The following is a 19,892-nucleotide window of genomic DNA, read 5'->3' as shown; positions in this document are numbered from 1 at the left end:
ACTACTACTACTACGACTACTACTACTACTACTACTAATGATAATATTAGTAATGATAATGACGATGATGATAATAAGGATAATGATCGTAACCACAACCACGAGGAACTCATCAAATCAGGTTTTCGATATATGGGGTTAAAACACTATCTTTCAACTAATTTACACAGTATTTACGTCATTTATCCACAACGAATTAGAAGCAAAGAAAAACACAATACCGTGTTGATAATATGGAAGAAAAACCCACAATACACAAACTAGATTTATTGATGAAAGTGAGACAACAGTTTCGGAATCGTCCTCGATTCCATCTTCGGGAATCGACCCGAAGATGGAATCGAGGACGATTCCGAAACTGTTGTCTCACTTTCATCAATAAATCTAGTTTGTGCATTGTGGGTTTTTCTTACAACGAATTAGAAGGAAAGGGAACGAATGATCGAGTTTACTTTATTTACATTCGGCAACTCGAAACGTCTCGGTGTGTAAGCGATCCAAACATTGGCCGTGGAATTCTGAGTTTAGGTTCCTTGTTATCAAGAGACGTAATAAAAAAGCAACTCATAGATAACGACACTTGATTTAACCGGGTAGAAAGCAGAGGGAAGTCTTAGCCCTTGAAAATGTTTCTAAGATTTGGAATTAGGAAATGTTTATTTCCTGTAATCAGGAAAACGGCAAGGACAAGAGTTACTAGTGCATCCTTTTCTCGACTGGTAACAGGGAATGTAGCGAAGGTGAGAACTTGTATGCATTAGCAGATGCTCGTAGTTAACTGAACCGATTTTGGTAATGGTTGATTACTTAGGCCCTCCCTTTGTTCTAGTTTTTATTAAAGAGAGGCTTACAGCAACGATGGTATTAGATCTGATAGTTGGTCACGGTAATTAGTAAGGTGACATGAAAGGTCCATACTGGAGTCGAGGCACAACCGTTTGCCATATTTTTCTCATGCCAGTAGGTAGTCCGGTAGAGGTTACGGAGACGGACGCGCATAGATAGAGAGAAATGGACATCGCCATGTTATAGAGCGGAAAAACAAGCCATGTTTAAAGCTCTACATTTCATTTTGTAAGATTATGTAAATGTAAGACCTTGGAATCTAAGAAGAGAAGTTAATGGCCTTTGCCAGAGAGCCACGCATAGTGTTGTCAGTGTACAGTACACAGGCTCATTGTAAACTGTATATGCTGTTGGCCTGTATGTGGTAATATGGGAAGTTTCAGGCTTTGTGTATGCCTATGTATGGAAAAAAATCAATGCCTGTATGTACATGGTGGAAACATCCTGATTCCAGTATGGTCGTAGGCTGCTGCTCCCTTACTGCTACCAAATTAAGCACAAGAAACAACTACTAATATCAGATGTCTGTGTTTGTAAATTTACAAAGAGGAAATTGATTTGACATGTAATTAACCAAAATCTGATCAAAATCTACATTGTACATTAAAAAAAGTTCCCAGCATTCTGTGGAATATTGATGCAGGTCACCCTGTTTCAACACCTGAGCAAGCATGGAATGTCCTTTAGGAGTTGGTAAAACTGCGGAGATTCTTTGAAGTTTGTGATCATTTCTATATTATATTCCTTCAATTAGAAAATATTTCAAATTAGATTGAGATTTGTAGTGAGTAATGGATAACATAAAATAATTGATATATTAAAGGAGTGTACTATTCCGTATTTTTCAGGAAATTGCTGCTAACAGACATAGAAATAGTTACTTAGTTAATCTGTAATGTGTGGCTTTACTGGGTACTGTGTGAATTATGCATTAGCTCACCATTATATATTAATGTGGATACAAAACGTAGACTATTTTATTATTATACATTTTGATTGATGTATAATTACTGGTGAACTGACATACAATGAATTTGTCATGTACATTTTACTTACTAATGTTATCATAATCATTTCAGGTAGCGAAAACAAGCATCCCAAGCGCTGTCATGTTTGGAGTCCTTGGAAGTGGTTTCTATGTTGGAAGTGTTTTAGCAAATGAGAACACTCTGGAGACTCTCTTGGCTGAGGCAGATGAGTTGTATGAAGCAATGAAGTATGAGGACATTTATGCTCTTCTCAGTGCTCACAAGGTATGGTTCTCTTTTTTGAGTTTGTGTGATGCGTATGTTCAGTATATGTGTGCGGTGTGTGTGTGTGTGCAATATTCAGTGTGTGTGTGCAGTATGCAGTGTGTGTGTGCAGTGTGCAGTGTGTGTGTGCAATATGCAGTGTGTGTGCAGTGTATATGTGCAGTGTGTTTGTGCGGTGTGTGTGCAGTGTGTATGTGCGGTGTGTGTGCTGTGTGTATATGCGGTGTGTGTGTAGTGTATATGTGCGTTGTGTGTGTGCGCGTGTGTGTGTGCAGTGTATATGTGCGTTGTATGTGTGCGCGTGTGTGTGTGCGTTGTGTGTGTGCGTTGTGTGTGTGCGTTGTGTATGTGCGTTGTGTGTATGTGTTGTGTGTGTGCATTGTGTGTGTGTGTTGTGTGTGCGTGTGGGTGAGTAAATGAGTGAGTGAGTGAGTGAGTGAGTGAGTGAGTGCGTGAGTGCGTGAGTGAGTGAGTGAGTGAGTGAGTGAGTGAGTGAGTGAGTGAGTGAGTGAGTGAGTGAGTGAGTGAGTGAGTGAGTGAGTGAGTGAGTGAGTGAGTGAGTGAGTGAGTGAGTGAGTGAGTGAGTGAGTGAGTGAGTGAGTGAGTGAGTGAGTGAGTGAGTGAGTGAGTGAGTGAGTGAGTGAGTGAGTGAGTGAGTGAGTGCGTGCGTGCGTGCGTGAGTGCGTGCGTGCATGTGAGTGTATGCGTGCATGGATGTTTGTGTGCATATGTGTGGTGCATGCATGCATGCACATGTGTTTATATGTGTAAGAGTAAAGTAAGATTAAGAGTAAAAATAAGAGCAAGAAAGAGATTTGCAGAGTTAAAAAATGGTAGCTAGTCATAAATTAGAGAAAACAGGAAGACCCATATTTTCTGAACATTTCTAATTCTGACATCTGTTTCATATTGGAAATATAACTGCTGAAACTACACTGCACTTTTGCTAATAGTCTTCTCTTACAGGAAGTGAAACATGATGAAATTCTTTGGAGACTGGGAAGGGCCACATATGAAAAAGCAAAGGCAGCTAAAACAGATGATGAAAAGAAGGTGTTATACAGAGAAGCCTTGGATTACGTAGAAGAAGCTTTGGCTATCAACAGTGAAAACTTTGCTGTCCACAAGTGGATGTCCATTCTTATTGACTATGTGTATGGATATGAAGGAACGAAAGCTAGGATATCACAGTCATACAATGTTAAACATCACATGGAGGTATATTGATGACAGTTCTTTTTTAATGATTATATCTGTCATGGTTTTGGAAAGTATTAGTATGGTGGTCATTATAATGATACAATTTGGACTGGTTTTCAGAAAGCCTGTCAATTGAACCCTACCGATGGAACCTCTAGATATCTCCTAGGATATTGGTAAGTTGCATATAAGTAACTGGTATTGTGATAGTTTACTTTAGTATAGTTTAGGAAAGTTGAAGAGAAAAGAATAAGAGAAATATATTTATAAATGACTAGCATCACCAATTAAAGAGTCATAGTTGATGAAAAGGGTGAGATTGTCCAGTTCATTGTTTTGTAATTTGTGATTTTCTATGTAAGTAATTCAACATATTGCTGTTACTTTCCTCTTTTGAAACTTTTTATCATTTTGATGAAAATTCATGGCTGAATGTAATTTCCATGAGATGAGAAATAATGAGTGGCATAAATATATTAGATCATCTTGTATAAACTACTAATTGTAAGGTGCTGATAGCCTTGTTGCTTTGATTTGTGGCTGCATTATTATTAGAAGTATTTCTGAAAAGATCAAATTATTTGTAGTAATAACCTTTGTCTGACCTTTGAACATTTTTTAGTCTAGGCTGCCGTGGCACATTTTTTATATACAAAATCAATAATATATATATTTTCATTTTATATTCTTTTATAACAACTTTCTATAACAATTTTCTAACATACTTATTACAGGTACTACAGTATAGCCAGCATCCCATGGTACCAGAGGAAGATTGCTTCTGTTGTATTTGCTACACCTCCCTCGGGAACGTATGAAGATGCGCTGGAAGAGTTCTTACATGCAGAGAAACTGGAACCCAACTTTTATAGGTGACTAGCAACAGATCTCGTTTTTTGTTTGTTGCACATGGATTATGTTCCCAAGTTATTGATATATGAATACTGGTTATTATCTTTGGCTTATTAATCAGTTAATGATGTCAGAGTCTTGGGAACTAATTAAATATATCAACCTTAATGATCCTTTTTTTTTTTTAATGGTTTCACAGTAAAAACTTGTTGATGATTGGGAAATGCTACCAGATGCTAGGGAAAAAAGAAGAGGCAAAGCAGTACCTGACTCGCGCCATGGATTATCCAGCAAAGACTCTCGATGATAAAGAGGCAGTGGACGAAGCAACTCAACTTTTAAAGGGAATGTAATGTCATGTCTTGTGTAATTAGTTATCATTATGAATTCTAATGTATTTTGGTATCACTAGCTTGTCTTGTTGTTTTATAGTCTATTTCTCTTTATAAATGAACACTTTAGTATGGCAGACATGCTTTTATCATTTGAAGTCAATTACCATGACAGTCATACTAGTTTCTATGAGGTGATGCTTATTTTTGTTAATTTAATTACTCATATGAATGGAGACTGACTGATTTTGATAAAATTATTTATCACTTTTATCAATATTTCCATTCACTTGATTGTCTCAAAGTAGCACAAACATATCAGAGTTGTTGTATAAGTATGTAGGCTGATACTAATACACAAAATACCAAATATGTTTATTTTTAGTGATAAAACATTACATAACATTGTTTATCAGATATCAGTCTGAAAAAATATAATTTTATTATTTTTGTATCTTCAGTTTACTGCCATGTATAGATTTGAAAAAAATAACAATTATTCATGTTTAGTTATCAACAGTTTAATTATTCTATGAAAGTAATTTATCCATATAACATTCTTATTATATATCAGAATGGCATTTCTTGAAATATCATTTTTAGAGTGATTTACACTTCTCTAATTACAGAAGCAAAAAAAAAAAAAGTATAATTGAAATAGTAAATATACACTTTTATGATCATTTGACTAGTGCCTTGTTCTATGTATTTAACTTTGGATATATATTTTTTAGAGGTAGCAGTCATAAAATTTATAGTGTAAGTTATTAAGTATATATAAAAGTATATTGAACAAAATCAGATATATATTTGTAAACAGGTTGAGTTAACTACCTTTAATATTTGTATTGTAATCATGTATGAAAATTTAGAAAAAAAAAGGAGAAAAATATTTTCTCGGAGTATAATTTGAACCTCATATTGTACACTGACCCGAATAAGTATAAGTATGATAATTGAGCACTTCAATTACAAGGGAAGAATCAGAATGTATTGTATTTTGTTTTGCCATCTTTAACTTCCATACGTAAATCCTTTTGTAAAGACTGTGTCTCTGAGGTAAGGAGCAGATGACGAGGCAAGGCATGCATCAACCGTTCCTCGAAGACCCAGCTGACTTGCCACTCTGTAAACAACATCTGCCTCTTGGACATGCTTGAGCAGCAGTGCCACTCGTTCCTGCCGTTCCTTTGTGACTCCATCGTGTTCTAACCTAAAGGAGAATGAGGGTGTTGGTTGTATGTAGTTTATGTCATCAGAAAACTGTTTCATGATTTACTTACATAGTTAAAAATTATATTCTTAATGTGACTTGTATTTAAATCTGTATTTCCTAAGTAATAAATTATTAAATTGTAATGTATCAGAGGTATTGTGATCTCATCTGCTAATCTTGCATGCATTTCAACCTGAAATAACATTTGAAAATCATTGAAGCATAATGAAACCTACTTTTTAATAACATCTAACACAATTTCTGGAGATAGAGTGCAGTGTGCTAGGTATTCTGTAAGGTAGTTCTCATCACCCTTGTTTATGAACTGTTGGTAGAGAGCTGCTCCCCAATCCACACTCAAATTGTATGCTCTTCCCACTAACTGGGCTTCACATACTCTGAAAGTAGGTTTACTTGATTATAATATAGTTATATTTCGAAAGTCTGTGATATCCCTATATGTATGGTTTCAATATACTGGTTACAATATTTTCATCTATAGTGAATAATTTTAGGTACTGTGATATCCTTTAAGCTTAGACCATAGGTTATGAGATTTATTTCAAAACTGAATGGGACATGATATATATACATTACTGTGTGTTAGATACACTACTTATTGGGCATCTTGAAGTTTGTCTATAGCTTTTATCTGTATGAGTTATATGTCATATGAGGTTTCTGGTTTTATTTCTTCACCAGGCTATCAACTCTATCAAATATAAAGTACCAACTATAAAGCTTGCACATTCACCTTAAGAGCCTAGTGGTAACACATCTAACTCCTCCCGGTGAAAGTTTCAGCAACCTCAGAGCAGAACCTGAAGTAGCATTACGTACATGGGCTGTTTGCAGTGCTACTAGTTCTGCTTGCCGACTGTACTCTACTGCTGTAGCCAGCTGTTGATCCTTCAGGAATAGAAAAGTAATAAATGTCAGAAGTTACTAAGACTGAGACAGAAATATGTCTTGAATATTATGATCTCTGCAAATAACTAAAAAGTTTATATCAATCTGAAGTAGAAGATAGAGATAGTATTTGACCAAGTGTCCATTTGACTCAAAATGTTAATTTCCTGATTACATTGTTTATCAAGAGTTCACACCCCAACAACAAAGGTTTGTAGATTCTTTAGCTACATTCCTATATTACAATGTGAAATCACAGAAATTCAAAAAAATATAACTAAACTTTCAATTTGCTTAGTAATGATTGCCAATATACAGTTAAAACATAAATATTCTGGTAATAAAACCACATATTTAAATCAAATTACACATATCTGTTTTACCACCTGATAATTATAATTAGTTTTGTTAGGCATGGTCAATCTTGTCCATCCAAGAGTGAAATTATATCTGAGAGAATGAGAGTATAAGAGTGAGAGAAGAGAGGGGAGATGGGGGAAAGAAACAAAAGAGGAGAGGAGAGACCAAAGAGAGGGAGGGGCAAACAAATATTGCATACAATAGTTCTGTTTTGTCAAAAAGATCAGTAGAAGCACAGACTAGATGGCACTGATATTGCACATACCTGCATATAGTATTGGGCAGCATGAGCATAGCTATGCATGGCTTGTACTAATAGTTTGGAATCTGCATTGTGAAGGTAATCTGGGTCAAACTGGTCATTAGCAGGAAAACTGCGACCAGCACCAGTGGGAGAAGATAATCCTGATGGAAAATGCCTGAGTGAATATCAATATAATAATACAACATATATTACATATATCACACTACATGATCAATTAATCAGGAATGTTCAGAATATTACCATAGTCAAAAATTTAAGTCTATGTGCAGGGCTTACATATGATGGCTCCAATATCATAGAAAATGAATTAAGGGGGACCTTGTTTATGGCTGTGATCTCAAAGGATGGGTAATTTTCTTTATTCACTAATTTTTTTTTTATGTAAACCTACCACATTGATTCATTTTATGAACTGTAAGCATAAGACTCTTACAGTTCATTACCACATAATTATGGATTATGAGGATATATACTAACCCCACTGTCTCCAACCTCCATAATGGACCCAGCATGTAAAGATATGGTGATGTCATGCACTAAAAGTGGGGTATATTTAAACCTTGGCTATCACAGTACCATTTAAGGTCAAATGTTAAAACACTGCCATAAAGATCTTGTTTCCTCGTGGTGTATAGACAAAAAAAAGAATGTTCCACCACAATGAACTGAATAAATATAGGAATTGAATACCTATCAAGATGAAAACCCATTACAAGTTAAAGATTCTCTAACAAGTACCTTTCATTGGTGTTGATTTTCTTGGTGTATTCTTTGTGGACATCTCACGAGTAGAATTCTTATTAGGGGTTGACCTTACTGGTGGACTGGAATTTTACAAGAAAACAAATTAAATCTCCGCTCAACAAAAGAAAAAAAAGGGAAAAATGTTTACTATTACTACTAACAAAAACAATAACAACAGTAACAAGAACATGATAAAGTCATACTACATTATAATTTACAGACATGAATTATGCTAACAAAAGTTCATGCTTATATATATTATTTGCTTTGCTTATCCATTATATTAAACGTTAATACAACACTTCTTTAGTTACCTGGTCATACCAGTACTACATGACACTCCCAAGTCAACAGTTGCTTCTAATACTTTCTCTACTGCCTTTTCTGCATCAGTAGCCCACATTTCAGCAACCTGGTGATGATGAGGGGAAAGTGAAAAAAGATGGAGAAAATAAAAACTTTCCCTAAAAAGAAAAAAAAAAAAATTACAACCGTCTTTCAAGAAGAGAATAAATGTGATACATTGAGAAATACAACACAACTGAGAATCCCAAACACAATCTCTGAAACATGCTTTACCTCAGAATAAAGTAGGAAATGAAGAGCCACCAGTCTCAAAGTTTCCGTGTCTTCTGGGTATTTGGAACGCAGATAGTGCACCAATGCTCGGTCTAAGCCTTTCTTGCAGCCCCTAGGGTCTGATCCGCGACCCAGCAGTGGCTCAAACTGGTCATGTTCCCTCAGGGCATCTATTACATAAGACATCTCGCTATATCTTCCTATTCCCGTCAAGAGGCGTACCTAAAAAAAAAAGAAAAAAAAAAAAAAAGTTGTACTGTTACAGATGTTTATTTTATTTTATTCTTTTATTTTATTTTAGTTCATTTTATTATTTTTATTAATTTTTTTTATTTTTTTGCTGAGTAACATTAAACTTGCTTGAAACTGGGTTTTCCATGTAAATTATATCAGGAAATAATTATGATATCAAAATAATCAAATTACCATAAGAGACCACTGTGAATGTTGCAAAAGTGATCCTGTCAATGCCAATGCTGTTCTGAGAACTGTGCTAATACCCTCCATGTTCGATGCAGCCGTGAAGCAGTCATGAGCTCGTATAACCAACTCTACACTCATGCTGTGCACTGAAACATATTTATACAAGTACTGTACAAAATAAGATGAACAAACAAATCTTTGCTTAGAAAATAAAAGAGAGAAACAGTGAAAGAATTTAAAAAAGAAAAAGAATATCTGTTTACCTATCAATCCATATTATGTATATATATATATATATATATATATATATATATATATATATATATATATATATATATATATATATATATATATATATATATATTAATCTATATACCAAAGAACTTCAAAAATTCTTGATAAGGTCTACAAAAATCATGCACACTTACCTTTCTCCACCTGGTCGGGATGGGAAGATCCAATTCGTTGTCCAACGAGAAGCAACTGATTGCCAAGGGATGAGGGATCTTCACAAAGTGTTATCATCTCACACCAATGTGTCTCTAACTCTTCCCATAACAGCAATCTATCCCTTTGGGTGGCACCTGTCAGAAATTGTAAAGTATATATTGTGTTTCATTTAGTACAGTCAGTCTATGGGTGTCAACAATATGGAAACTGGATGGGTTTGCCTTGCACCTGGTTCTTAACAGCTGCCTTCCTTCCGTATATTGAGGCACCATGCCTGAGCCAAATAACTTTCTCTGGCAATCCTGGCAAACTGCCCCCTTTGTTACGGCTGGGAGAACAGACATCCGAAAATCAGGACCAAGCACCTCCGCCAGAAGGACAAGGAGTTGCTGGATATAAGGACGTCTCGTCAGGCAAAGAGGGAAGAGCACCAGAGGCAGACCAGACATAGCAGACAGAAGAAGCAGTCACAGGACAAGAGATTACACTCTGCCCTTGGCACTCATGGCATGGAGTCTCTTTGGGGTCACGCCTTACCTTCCCAAATAAACCAGCAAGACAAGATCCCCTTTCATTACCTCCACCTCCACACACCCCAACTTCTTATGGTAACAATGGGTATTTTCATTGTAAGTCAGGAAATCCTAGGCACAGGGTATATATATATATTATATATTGTATATATATATATATATATATATATATATATATATATATATATATATATATATATATATATATATAATACATATATTGTATATTATGTACAATAAATAAATAAATAAATAAATACATATATGTATATAAATATAAAATGTATATTATGTATATACATAAAGTATATTATGTATGTCTATATGTATATGTATATATATATAATGTATATTATGTATCTACATATGTATATGTACATATACATATAATGTATATTATGTATGTATATATGTATATGTATACATATAATGTATTTTATATATGTATATATGTGTTTATATATATAATGCATATTAGGTATATATTATATAATTTATATCATATATGTATACATGTATAAATATAATGTATTTTATGTATGTATATATGTATATATATTTAAGGTATATATGAATATGTAAACATATATATATATATATATAGTATATATATATACTATATACTATATATATATATATATCATATATATATATATATATATATATATATATATATATATATATATATATATATCATATGTATATATATATTTATATATATATTTAGTATATATATATATATATATATATATATATATATATATATATATATGTATTCATATATATAAACACACACACACACATGTATGTGTATATATATATGTATATATATATATATATGAATATATATATGTATGTATGTATGTATGTATGTATGTATGTATGTATGTATGTATGTATGTATGTATGTATGTATGTATGTATGTATGTATGTATGTATGTATGTATGTATGTATGTATGTATATATATATATATATATATATATATATATATATATATATATATATATATATATATATATATAAGATAGATAGATATATTATTTGTAAGGATATCAGCTAGATGACTTTACTATAAAGTAATTAAAACTTCTCAAATCATTAATTGGATAAGGTGTTACTTACTAGGCCCAGCAGTAATAGTTGCTACAGCTTCTTCGCATAAAAAGGATGCTATGGAAGACTGAGGTACTGGGAGGGCATGAATCAAATCTCTCGCCAGTTGTATGACTCCACCTACATTCAACCGTAGGACCAGCGATACCAACTTTTTGTGGGGATAGAAAGTTTAATGTTAATGTTATCATATTCTTCAGAGCAGTCTTTTAAGATCTGATGTTCACAAGTGTAGATTTTATGTTTCTTGTTCATAAGCTGTATATGCACATTACCAGGCAATAAACTGATGTTTAATGCCCTTCAGATTACTTCATTATATCTTGGCTAGACATATTCTAATTCTTATAAAAAAAGAAAAGAAATATATAGTATGATATGGTCAGATTGTATTAATAGCAAAAATAACAGTAAGAGTTGTAAGGCACTCACAGTAATAGGAGTAGGATGGTGAATGACATAGACATATGACAGATCCAAAGCTGCTGCAACTCTGTACAGCATCACAATACGTTCAGCTGTATTTCTTCCATGAGTCAACTCTAAAAACAAATGCATTACTCAATGCACCATATATCTAAGTTTCTTTACCAAACTACCAAAAAGAATATAACCATTTGATGTCTAATCATATCAAAACAAATATAAGGCTAAAATAAAAAGGAAGATTCTCATGGAACTTGAATAACTTGGAAGATGTGGTCTGGACTTTACAAACTGTTTTGCTATACCTGTGGACATTTTAATTAGTGTTGGAGTCTTCAATCCAATCTCATCTTCAGGGTCGAGGGAGATCACACTCAGACCACTGCAAACACTAATACCACGACCTGTGAAGGATGAAGTATTCTTTAATGTCTTGATATAACTATTCTTTTAATTCTAATACCTCTCCAAAATGTACCATTTATTATCATAACCTACTAAAGAAATGAAAAGCTCACCATCCATAAATGTCAAAAGACAACATTTATGTAACTTAAATCATATACAAAAAATTAAAACCACACAAAAAAATTACTAGTCCCTGATTACTTAGAATAAGAGTTCCCTAAACAAGAATAATAAATTTTGGTTTTGGAAGCATTAGATATGTAATTCTCTATGCAGTTCTATCATTAAATGCAACTAACTTCTCGTTCGTCCTCTTCTTCCCACAGACTGAGGGGGTGAGGTTCTTCTAAACTCTGCACAGGCCTCTTTTTCCTCTCCTCCTCCCTCCTCAACTTCACTTCCATCAGCCAAACCCAGCAGTGATAATAAAGTTTCCATGTTCTGTAATTAGGTATTATAATAAACTTGATACAAATTACTTATACCAATGATCTGTTGTAAATTTTCATAGTTCAAAAATATAATTACATTGTTAGCACGAATATTTACATGCTTCATAAGCATGATTGAATTATGAAGGGAACACTTACAATGAAGATACAACTTACTCTATTAGACTGGTGAAAGAATACCAGTATTCTATAAGCTGTACTAAGCATTCCTTCATCAATACACATATCCACCAGGTACTGAGTGGCTTTGTCTCTTGCATTCTTGCTCTGGGACTCTCCTTCTCTTTCTTCTTCCTTGCCTGGAGTGTCATTATTTATGTCTCTTGTTCTATCTGGTGAGCCTAGGTCTCCTTCCTTTGTTGATGCTGTATCTTGGGATTTGTGTTTCAGCTCTTTATCCTCACTAACCAGTTGTGGAACTATTTCGCTCTTCAATTCTGCTGATGTGATTATGAGTTTGCGGTCAAGGGGGCTGGTGCCGTCTTGCCCTTCCCAAGGCCAAACGCCCAAGTGAGATGGAGGCTTAATCATTCCCTTCGATAAGTTACTTTCTTTATTAAGGATAGCTTGGATGTAGGATTCCCACATTTCACACTCCAGGCTTTCCTTTATATCTGTTAAATCAGCTGGGATGTCTTCCTTACTTACCCATATTACAACATACTGTAAGCAAAGGTATTTCATGGCAGGATCACTCAATTCCTTGCTTATGGAAATGAAACAAGTTGCAGCATGCTCAGGAGGCACAGATTCTTGACAAAGCCTTTTATGGCTCTTGGCAAGGTAATCCTCCAAGTTTGACAAGTTTTCTATAACAGTGCCTTGATTCTTCTCAAACTCTGCTCGCAGCTGGGCACACACTATTGTAAATATTGGCAGAGATGTTAGCTGTGACACTGAAAGAGCCTCTGAAAAATACCTATTTTCACTTAAGCATGAGACAATGCTATTAGCATAGGTCTTCAATTCACCTGTCTCAAAACACCAAAGCAGATCCAAAAAAGTCACTTGATGTTTCACTGAGCCCAAAGCCTTGCAAAGCTGTCCAATCAAAGTCCAGTTTACATTATGGCTACTGAAGGGAGGCTGCTGACTTATTGCAGTTATAGCAGATAAAAAGTAGCACTGCAAATGACTATTTGTTATGAATTCATCAAGGGCTTTGCCAATGATGTCAATCATGGTTCTTGTTGACCATTCTCTTCTACCACTTGCGGCATATGATTCAAGACAGATTTCATTCTCTAATGCTGAAGCTGAAGCAGATAGGTACTTCTCTACCTTTTCTTTGCAGCACATTCCATTCACTTCCTTTATTGCTAAAAGCAGGGATAAAATGGGGGAATTAGGAAGGAATATCTTTAGTCCTTCAACAGCTACATCTACAGATCCTTTTGATATATGAGCTAAGAGGATCCATTTCAAATCATCTTGAAGTGCTTGCAGAACATTATTATCACATGTACGACAGCAGTTACCCTCTGGTTGTTTTAACTTTGAATTGTCATTAATAAGACTCATGTAAATTTCACTTTTGATCAAATGTTGATGCAATGTCTTCTTGGCTGCCTTAGGTAGCTGTGTGTACAACCAGACTGACAAGCATGTAAAAACATTATGTCTCTCATAGCAAGCAGCAAATACACACAATATAGGAATATTTAAAGCAACTGCTGCAGTGACAAGCTCTGAAGCTGCATTTTCTCTTTGATGACAAGTCAGGAGAATAGAGTAAATATCATTATGTCGATATGACAACCATGAATCAATTCCAAAATCATGGCATGTTTCTGTTGTTGTAAATGACAAAGCATCGTCAATAATGGAAACCTCTGGCTCACTTGGGCTTGTACTCCTTGGGTTCTCATCACTGCTTTGAGTTGGTGACAGTGAATCTTCTCTGACTTTGATGCCAATTCTTGAGTACAATGATGATCTAGTCCTGCGAGACCCTTCTCTAGACCTCTCACGGGGTTCACGACCCTCACGGTAGTAGTATATATGTGTTAGGGCAAACAACATATGTTCCCGTAAAGCTATACTCCGGAAAGACTCAGCAGCTTTCAGCACCTCATCTCTTGGAAACTTGTAGATCTGTGCTGATGCAAGGAAAAGCAACCATTGATCCAACTCAGCCAGGTGTTTCAGAAGCCTTGTTGGCCATGGAAGCTCATATATGCAACAGAATTCCATGCAAAGTCTCATGCCTTCCATGAATGTCTGTACATGCTCTATTGATAACTTATTTTTGTCTGTACTATCGTCTTTTTTGGTATCCTCTTTCTCTGCTCTCTCATTCAATGCACTTTGATCCTCTTTGGCTTTTTCCATGAGAGCCATCATGACGCAATCCTCCAACATCTTCAGTACCATCTTTGCTGCTGTGACTCGTGTGCTGACTTCACAGAGCTGGTGAAGAAGGTCCTTGATTTCAGTGGTGGTTAAATGCTCCTGTGCTTGGCGTTTTTCCCACTTTAACTTGGCACAGCTTTCATTTCTAGCTTGTAAAATCTGAAGGGGAAAATATCACTTCATTAAGAATGATAGTGTGAACAAAATGTTTAGTGAAGCATGAGGAAATACATTAAATCTGAGGAGGAAAAATTACCAGTTGTAATAAATTAGAGAAACAAAAAAAAATAGAAGCTAGAATATATATAGGGGAAAACACAAATCTTGACTTTCTTTAATATATCAAAAATAATCAAATCTTTTAATTTACCATTATTGATAAGAGTACATCAAGACCCTTCAACTGACTCACTGATTTGTAATCTTACCAAATTTGAATGATAGAAGATAAGAAATGAAATAAACATTTACCTGGAAAGCTGCTGCCAAGATTGTTCTCAGTGGATTAGCAGGAAGGCCAGTCATGAGCAGTACGGCAACACAAGCAGCAGAAATGGCTCGGTCAGGCCAACAGCCAAGTGCCAGCCCATAAATGGCACCCTTCACATCTTCAACCCTGTGTCAGTTGGGTGAGTGAAAAATTAACTTTTCTACAGTATCAAAAATATCAAGGAGAATACAATTTTACATATGAAAACAAAGATGGCATACAGTGTTAGAATTCTGTAATGTAACTGGTATCATCGAACAAGGAAAAAATGCTTGTTTACACACACCATCCCATTCCCTGACTCTTTCCCCGAGGATCCTCTCCTTTTTACCTTCATTTACTTGGTCTCTAAAATTGTTGGGCCAGTATTTTGCATTATCATCTGTATTTTATATACAAACATTAATGAATCATTTATTAAATGAAAAATTAGATGACATGTGCTTTATTTCATTATATCTGCTTTACTTACTTTATGTTTTCCCCACTTTCACTCATATACAAGAGGTAATATTTTCAACTTTGCTATTCTACTGTTGGGCAACTATCTGATATACATAAATTTTCTTATGTGAAAATTGAGACCTTCAAACATTAAAACCCAAATCTACCTATTGTTTCTTTTTGTGGCTTGGGAGCAGTCTTTACGGGCTAAATAAAAATATGGCAAGTGATAAACACTTTTAAGATTTACATACATTTGTGAATATCTAAATACATATGCCTCAATCTGCAATAATTCCTACATTATTTAGCATACTTAAAATATAATACACTGCATAACCATGCTAATGAAGAAATAAATTACAGTTGAGAACTGTCTGAATTCAACACTTACTTCTTCTTTGACTTATTTAGATACATGCTTGTCATTATAGCTGCACACGCATATGTGGGTCTGGCTTCTCTAAGGTAATACATGAAATCCAGGGAGTGTTGGAGACCATAATTGCTGATCAGTTCTTCGTCTGAGAAACAAGGAAGTTTTCCATCTTCGTCATAACCTTGCCTGAGAATAGGAGAGAAAAAAAGGATAACAAATTGTATTTTGATAGTAAAAATAACAAAATCCTAAAAACCATATCAAGTTATCAAGGCATTTACTCTAAATCTCAATTTATACTCCAGATCATAAAACCCTAATGACTGGAATTACTCACTTGTTCCCTGGCTGCCATGTGAAGAGTCTTGCTATGTCATAAGGAACATTCCCACACAAGAGATCATACATAGTTACATCCAATGTGGCCTCATTTGTTTTTTTCTTCAGCTTCTCTAAATATGGATACTTCAGGGAGAGTCCCTCTATCACCTGCTTTGGTGTGGTATTGTGTTTAGATAGGATGGCATATAAAGATGAAATTTCACCTTCATCAGTGGCCTCTAGTTTGTCAGGATTGCATGTGATGAAATTCTCCAGCGAGCTTGATGGGGCAAAGAGCATGGTAAGAAATGCAGGAAGGTGCAATTCTTCTGGGTTTTGACACTTTTCACTCAAGAGGGAAAGATTCTTTAAGCTCAGATCATAGATAGTGTCTTTTGAATGAGATTCACCTAGTTTCCTGAAGGCAACAATCAGATTAGCCCAGGGTGGCATTTCAAGATCAACCAGGAGTTCATTTCCTCCATCTGGTGAGAAGTGTTCAACATAGTCATATGCTGGGAGAACAAAGTCATTGTCTCCAAAGAATTTTAAGAGAGTAGTGTGGATGTCCCTCTCTAAGACCTGACAGCTGTGGTTGCCCTTGAAGCTGGAGACCAATTCAAAAGCTCCTGACACAAGCAGGCGCCTCATTAGCAGCTGTGGATCTTTCTTCTCTTTTGTGATGAACACCCCATATCTAGCTAGGATATTCAGTACGACTTCCACGAATGCCTCCTTTGCAATGACAACAAGATCTACCATGCTCTGGGTAATAGGCTTGAAATGCTGCACGGACCACAAAGTATCCCTTCTATCATGGACCTCGAAGCTTTGGACACTCCATGTATCAGCATCACCAGGTCCTAGCGAAGTAGACTCAATTGAGAGCTCATCCTGAGACTGCGGAGACGATCCAAATTCACTGCCATACTGTGGGCCACTGAAAAGGTTGGGCCCAAGGTGCTTTGTTTCAGAGATTTCCCCCAGGGTTTCAGGCATTGATGTTGTTGGCTGTGACCTCCTTGGTGATCGGTAGGCGGGATCCGACCAAGCCTGCTCCTCGCGCAGTGTGACATCACCCTCTTGGTCTTGGTCTTGGCCATTGAACTCTAAGAGAATCCATTTCTTTAAATTCCTGATGTCATGCTGGTGGAGGAGATACTGCCACATCACATCTGCATCCACACTCTGCAAGATCTCCGGATCTGAAAGTCAGATTGTATATCTATAGTATGGAAAAAATAATATGCCTATTAATTTTGTTCTATCACCAAAATCTTTGATATGGTTCATGATCAATCTGGATTTAATATCTACACTTTTACCAGATTTTGCTGCTTTCATGACTTTTTTGTGTTGCTCTGAGGAGACAATGTATGCCATATCCAAATGTAAATAATAAAAATGAATACCATATAAAAATGCCCTGCAATTATCAGCATCACGAAAGAAAATAATGATAACTGTGAAGATGATGATGTGAAGTAATGAAAATGCTTCTGTAAGGAAAACTGATGACAACTATGATGATGATGATGATGATAACAATAACTACAAAATAATTACAACAATAAGGAACACAAACAGTCTTACCTGCAGTACAGGCATAAAGGTCAGTCATCACCAGCATCATGGATAGGGGAGTCCACTGTGATACTTGCTTCACTGTCATTGGTCCAGTGACAGCATCAGCCGAGGCATCACCTAACTTTACAAGTTCTGTCCAAACCCTAAAAGAAAAGAAAGCATCAGTTCCTACTTCAATAAATTTCTGCATACAGACTTTACATTCACAAACGAAATGAGCATATTTAATTGTTTCAGTACTGTAGTTCAACTTACCAAATAATTTGTAAAATCGTTCTACTCAAAGTAAATGTTATTATGACAATAGATCTGATCTTGACATTCAAGAAAGTATAAATATATTTGCCGCTGCTAAAAGTGAAATCACAGCACTTGCCTATCAAAATGTTCAAACATCAAACATAAACTGGTTGATTAATCCAGTGTATAGCAGTGGTTTACTTACCTTATAATTTCATGCTCTCACAAAATAAAATTTTCTGGTTTAGAATTCACCTCATTATTATTTTTTTTTTAGTGCAAGTCCTCTCTCATTTTCAGAATAAATACATTTTTCTCTATATTCAAATGACCAACTACCTTAAAATTTAAAAGCAGCATATCTGTTTACTCTTTTTAACATAACATATTTTATCCTCTACTAAATCTTTCACATTCTGCAGATCATAAGCATATTCATTCTATCACATCTATAGTGTCTCCTTCTTAGTGTTATACTTTCATAATATATTTCCCTTTCAAAACGTTTTATTCCTATTAACCTTTATGGTTTTCTGTTGGAATGAAACCAATGTTATTTTTCATAATTAAAAGGCTAATGAAATTTAAAAAAAAATGCCATAAGATACTGAGATAAACCAATCAAATACCATAACATATTCTTGCACTCAATTAATCAAGTACTATATGAGTATGACTTTCATTCATTATGACTATCATATTCATTAATAAAACAGCAAAAGAATAAAATGTTCTTACACTTGCACACCAAACATCATAACAGTGTAATGTGCCTATACACACTCACAGAATATTATGAGAATAATTTTCTTGCACTCGTTCAAGTAGTCACACACTAAAAAGCACGACTTACTGTGGCGGTAGAGTCAAGAGATCAGGCAAAGTTCTGTGTATGTTGATAACCAGATTAACAGCATGGGTTTCCACAACACTGAGAAGGCTCCTTGCTCCTAACACTGTACCAAGTACTTGTACTTCAAAGAGGTCATCACTTGAATGCAAAATCTGCTTTAGTGCTTCATTGTAACAGTCATCCTGTCAATAACAATAATAATAATATAACAATATATATACTTATGTAAATAAGAGATATTTCTAACTGTCATCCTGTCAATAATAATGATAATAAAACAATATATGTGTAAATAAGAGATGTTTCTAACTGTGCTTAAACTCTCATGTCTTTTTCTTGTACTTATATAAACTGTCTATACATTTTCTTCCTAAAAAAGAAATCCAACATCAAATAGAAACATACCATGTTCATTAAAATTTCAGCCTTAGAATTTTCAGTTTCTTTCTGTCTTGCTATGTCGATGCAGGTTGAAATGACCATGTTAGTTGTGACAGCACCATACACCCAGGGTTTCAGCTGCAGGTAGGACTCTGCAGCTTTCACCAAACCTCTTTGTAGTGCATCTTCTAAAATCTCTTTCATGGGCTTCTCTCCCCATACCTTTTTTAAAGAAAGGAAAATGTATAAGATTATATATTCCTTTCATTAATATTCTAATTATATGATTTATTCACATAGCAATACACATTTTATGTAAAAATATAGGAACAAGCAAGTCATTATGTACTGCATCTGCAATTACACTGATACAAGCAAAATGACAGACGGAGATGTGCACACATACAAATAGTAGATTGGCATTAAAAAAAGACATTAACTTTCTGAGAACCTGCTACTAGAAAGAATGATTTTGCCCTGG

General features: G+C 34.9%; 2 protein-coding genes across 2 annotated transcripts in view; one reads left to right on the top strand and one right to left on the bottom strand.

Moving 5' to 3' along the window:
- The first annotated feature begins 489 nt into the window (after positions 1–489).
- LOC113803798 (regulator of microtubule dynamics protein 1) lies at positions 490–5,377 on the top strand. The gene is made up of 6 exons (XM_027354622.2): positions 490–740; positions 1,926–2,099; positions 3,066–3,317; positions 3,420–3,475; positions 4,034–4,171; positions 4,351–5,377. Exons 1-6 carry the CDS (start codon positions 627–629, stop codon positions 4,502–4,504), a joined length of 888 nt encoding a protein of 295 aa, XP_027210423.2. The 5' UTR covers positions 490–626; the 3' UTR covers positions 4,505–5,377.
- LOC113803797 (spatacsin) overlaps positions 4,847–19,892 on the bottom strand; it is a 19,114-nt gene continuing 4,068 nt past the window's right edge. The window contains exons 8-27 of the mRNA XM_027354621.2: positions 19,436–19,633; positions 19,031–19,212; positions 17,944–18,080; positions 16,367–17,555; positions 16,045–16,215; positions 15,188–15,332; positions 12,521–14,875; positions 12,212–12,353; positions 11,810–11,908; positions 11,511–11,620; positions 11,088–11,229; positions 9,408–9,563; positions 8,983–9,125; positions 8,557–8,778; positions 8,292–8,389; positions 7,972–8,057; positions 7,234–7,373; positions 6,454–6,608; positions 5,936–6,097; positions 4,847–5,696 (exon numbers count right to left, since the gene is read on the bottom strand). Of these exons, the coding sequence (XP_027210422.2) occupies positions 5,498–5,696; positions 5,936–6,097; positions 6,454–6,608; positions 7,234–7,373; positions 7,972–8,057; positions 8,292–8,389; positions 8,557–8,778; positions 8,983–9,125; positions 9,408–9,563; positions 11,088–11,229; positions 11,511–11,620; positions 11,810–11,908; positions 12,212–12,353; positions 12,521–14,875; positions 15,188–15,332; positions 16,045–16,215; positions 16,367–17,555; positions 17,944–18,080; positions 19,031–19,212; positions 19,436–19,633 (6,231 nt within the window). The 3' untranslated portion in view covers positions 4,847–5,497. The remainder of the gene's footprint in view (positions 5,697–5,935; positions 6,098–6,453; positions 6,609–7,233; positions 7,374–7,971; positions 8,058–8,291; positions 8,390–8,556; positions 8,779–8,982; positions 9,126–9,407; positions 9,564–11,087; positions 11,230–11,510; positions 11,621–11,809; positions 11,909–12,211; positions 12,354–12,520; positions 14,876–15,187; positions 15,333–16,044; positions 16,216–16,366; positions 17,556–17,943; positions 18,081–19,030; positions 19,213–19,435; positions 19,634–19,892) is intronic.

This window comes from Penaeus vannamei, chromosome 18 (assembly GCF_042767895.1).
Source record: "Penaeus vannamei isolate JL-2024 chromosome 18, ASM4276789v1, whole genome shotgun sequence".
Lineage (NCBI taxonomy): Eukaryota > Metazoa > Arthropoda > Malacostraca > Decapoda > Penaeidae > Penaeus > Penaeus vannamei.
The sequence above is the reverse complement of the archived record's forward strand: the minus strand, read 5'-3'. Positions and strand labels throughout refer to the sequence as shown.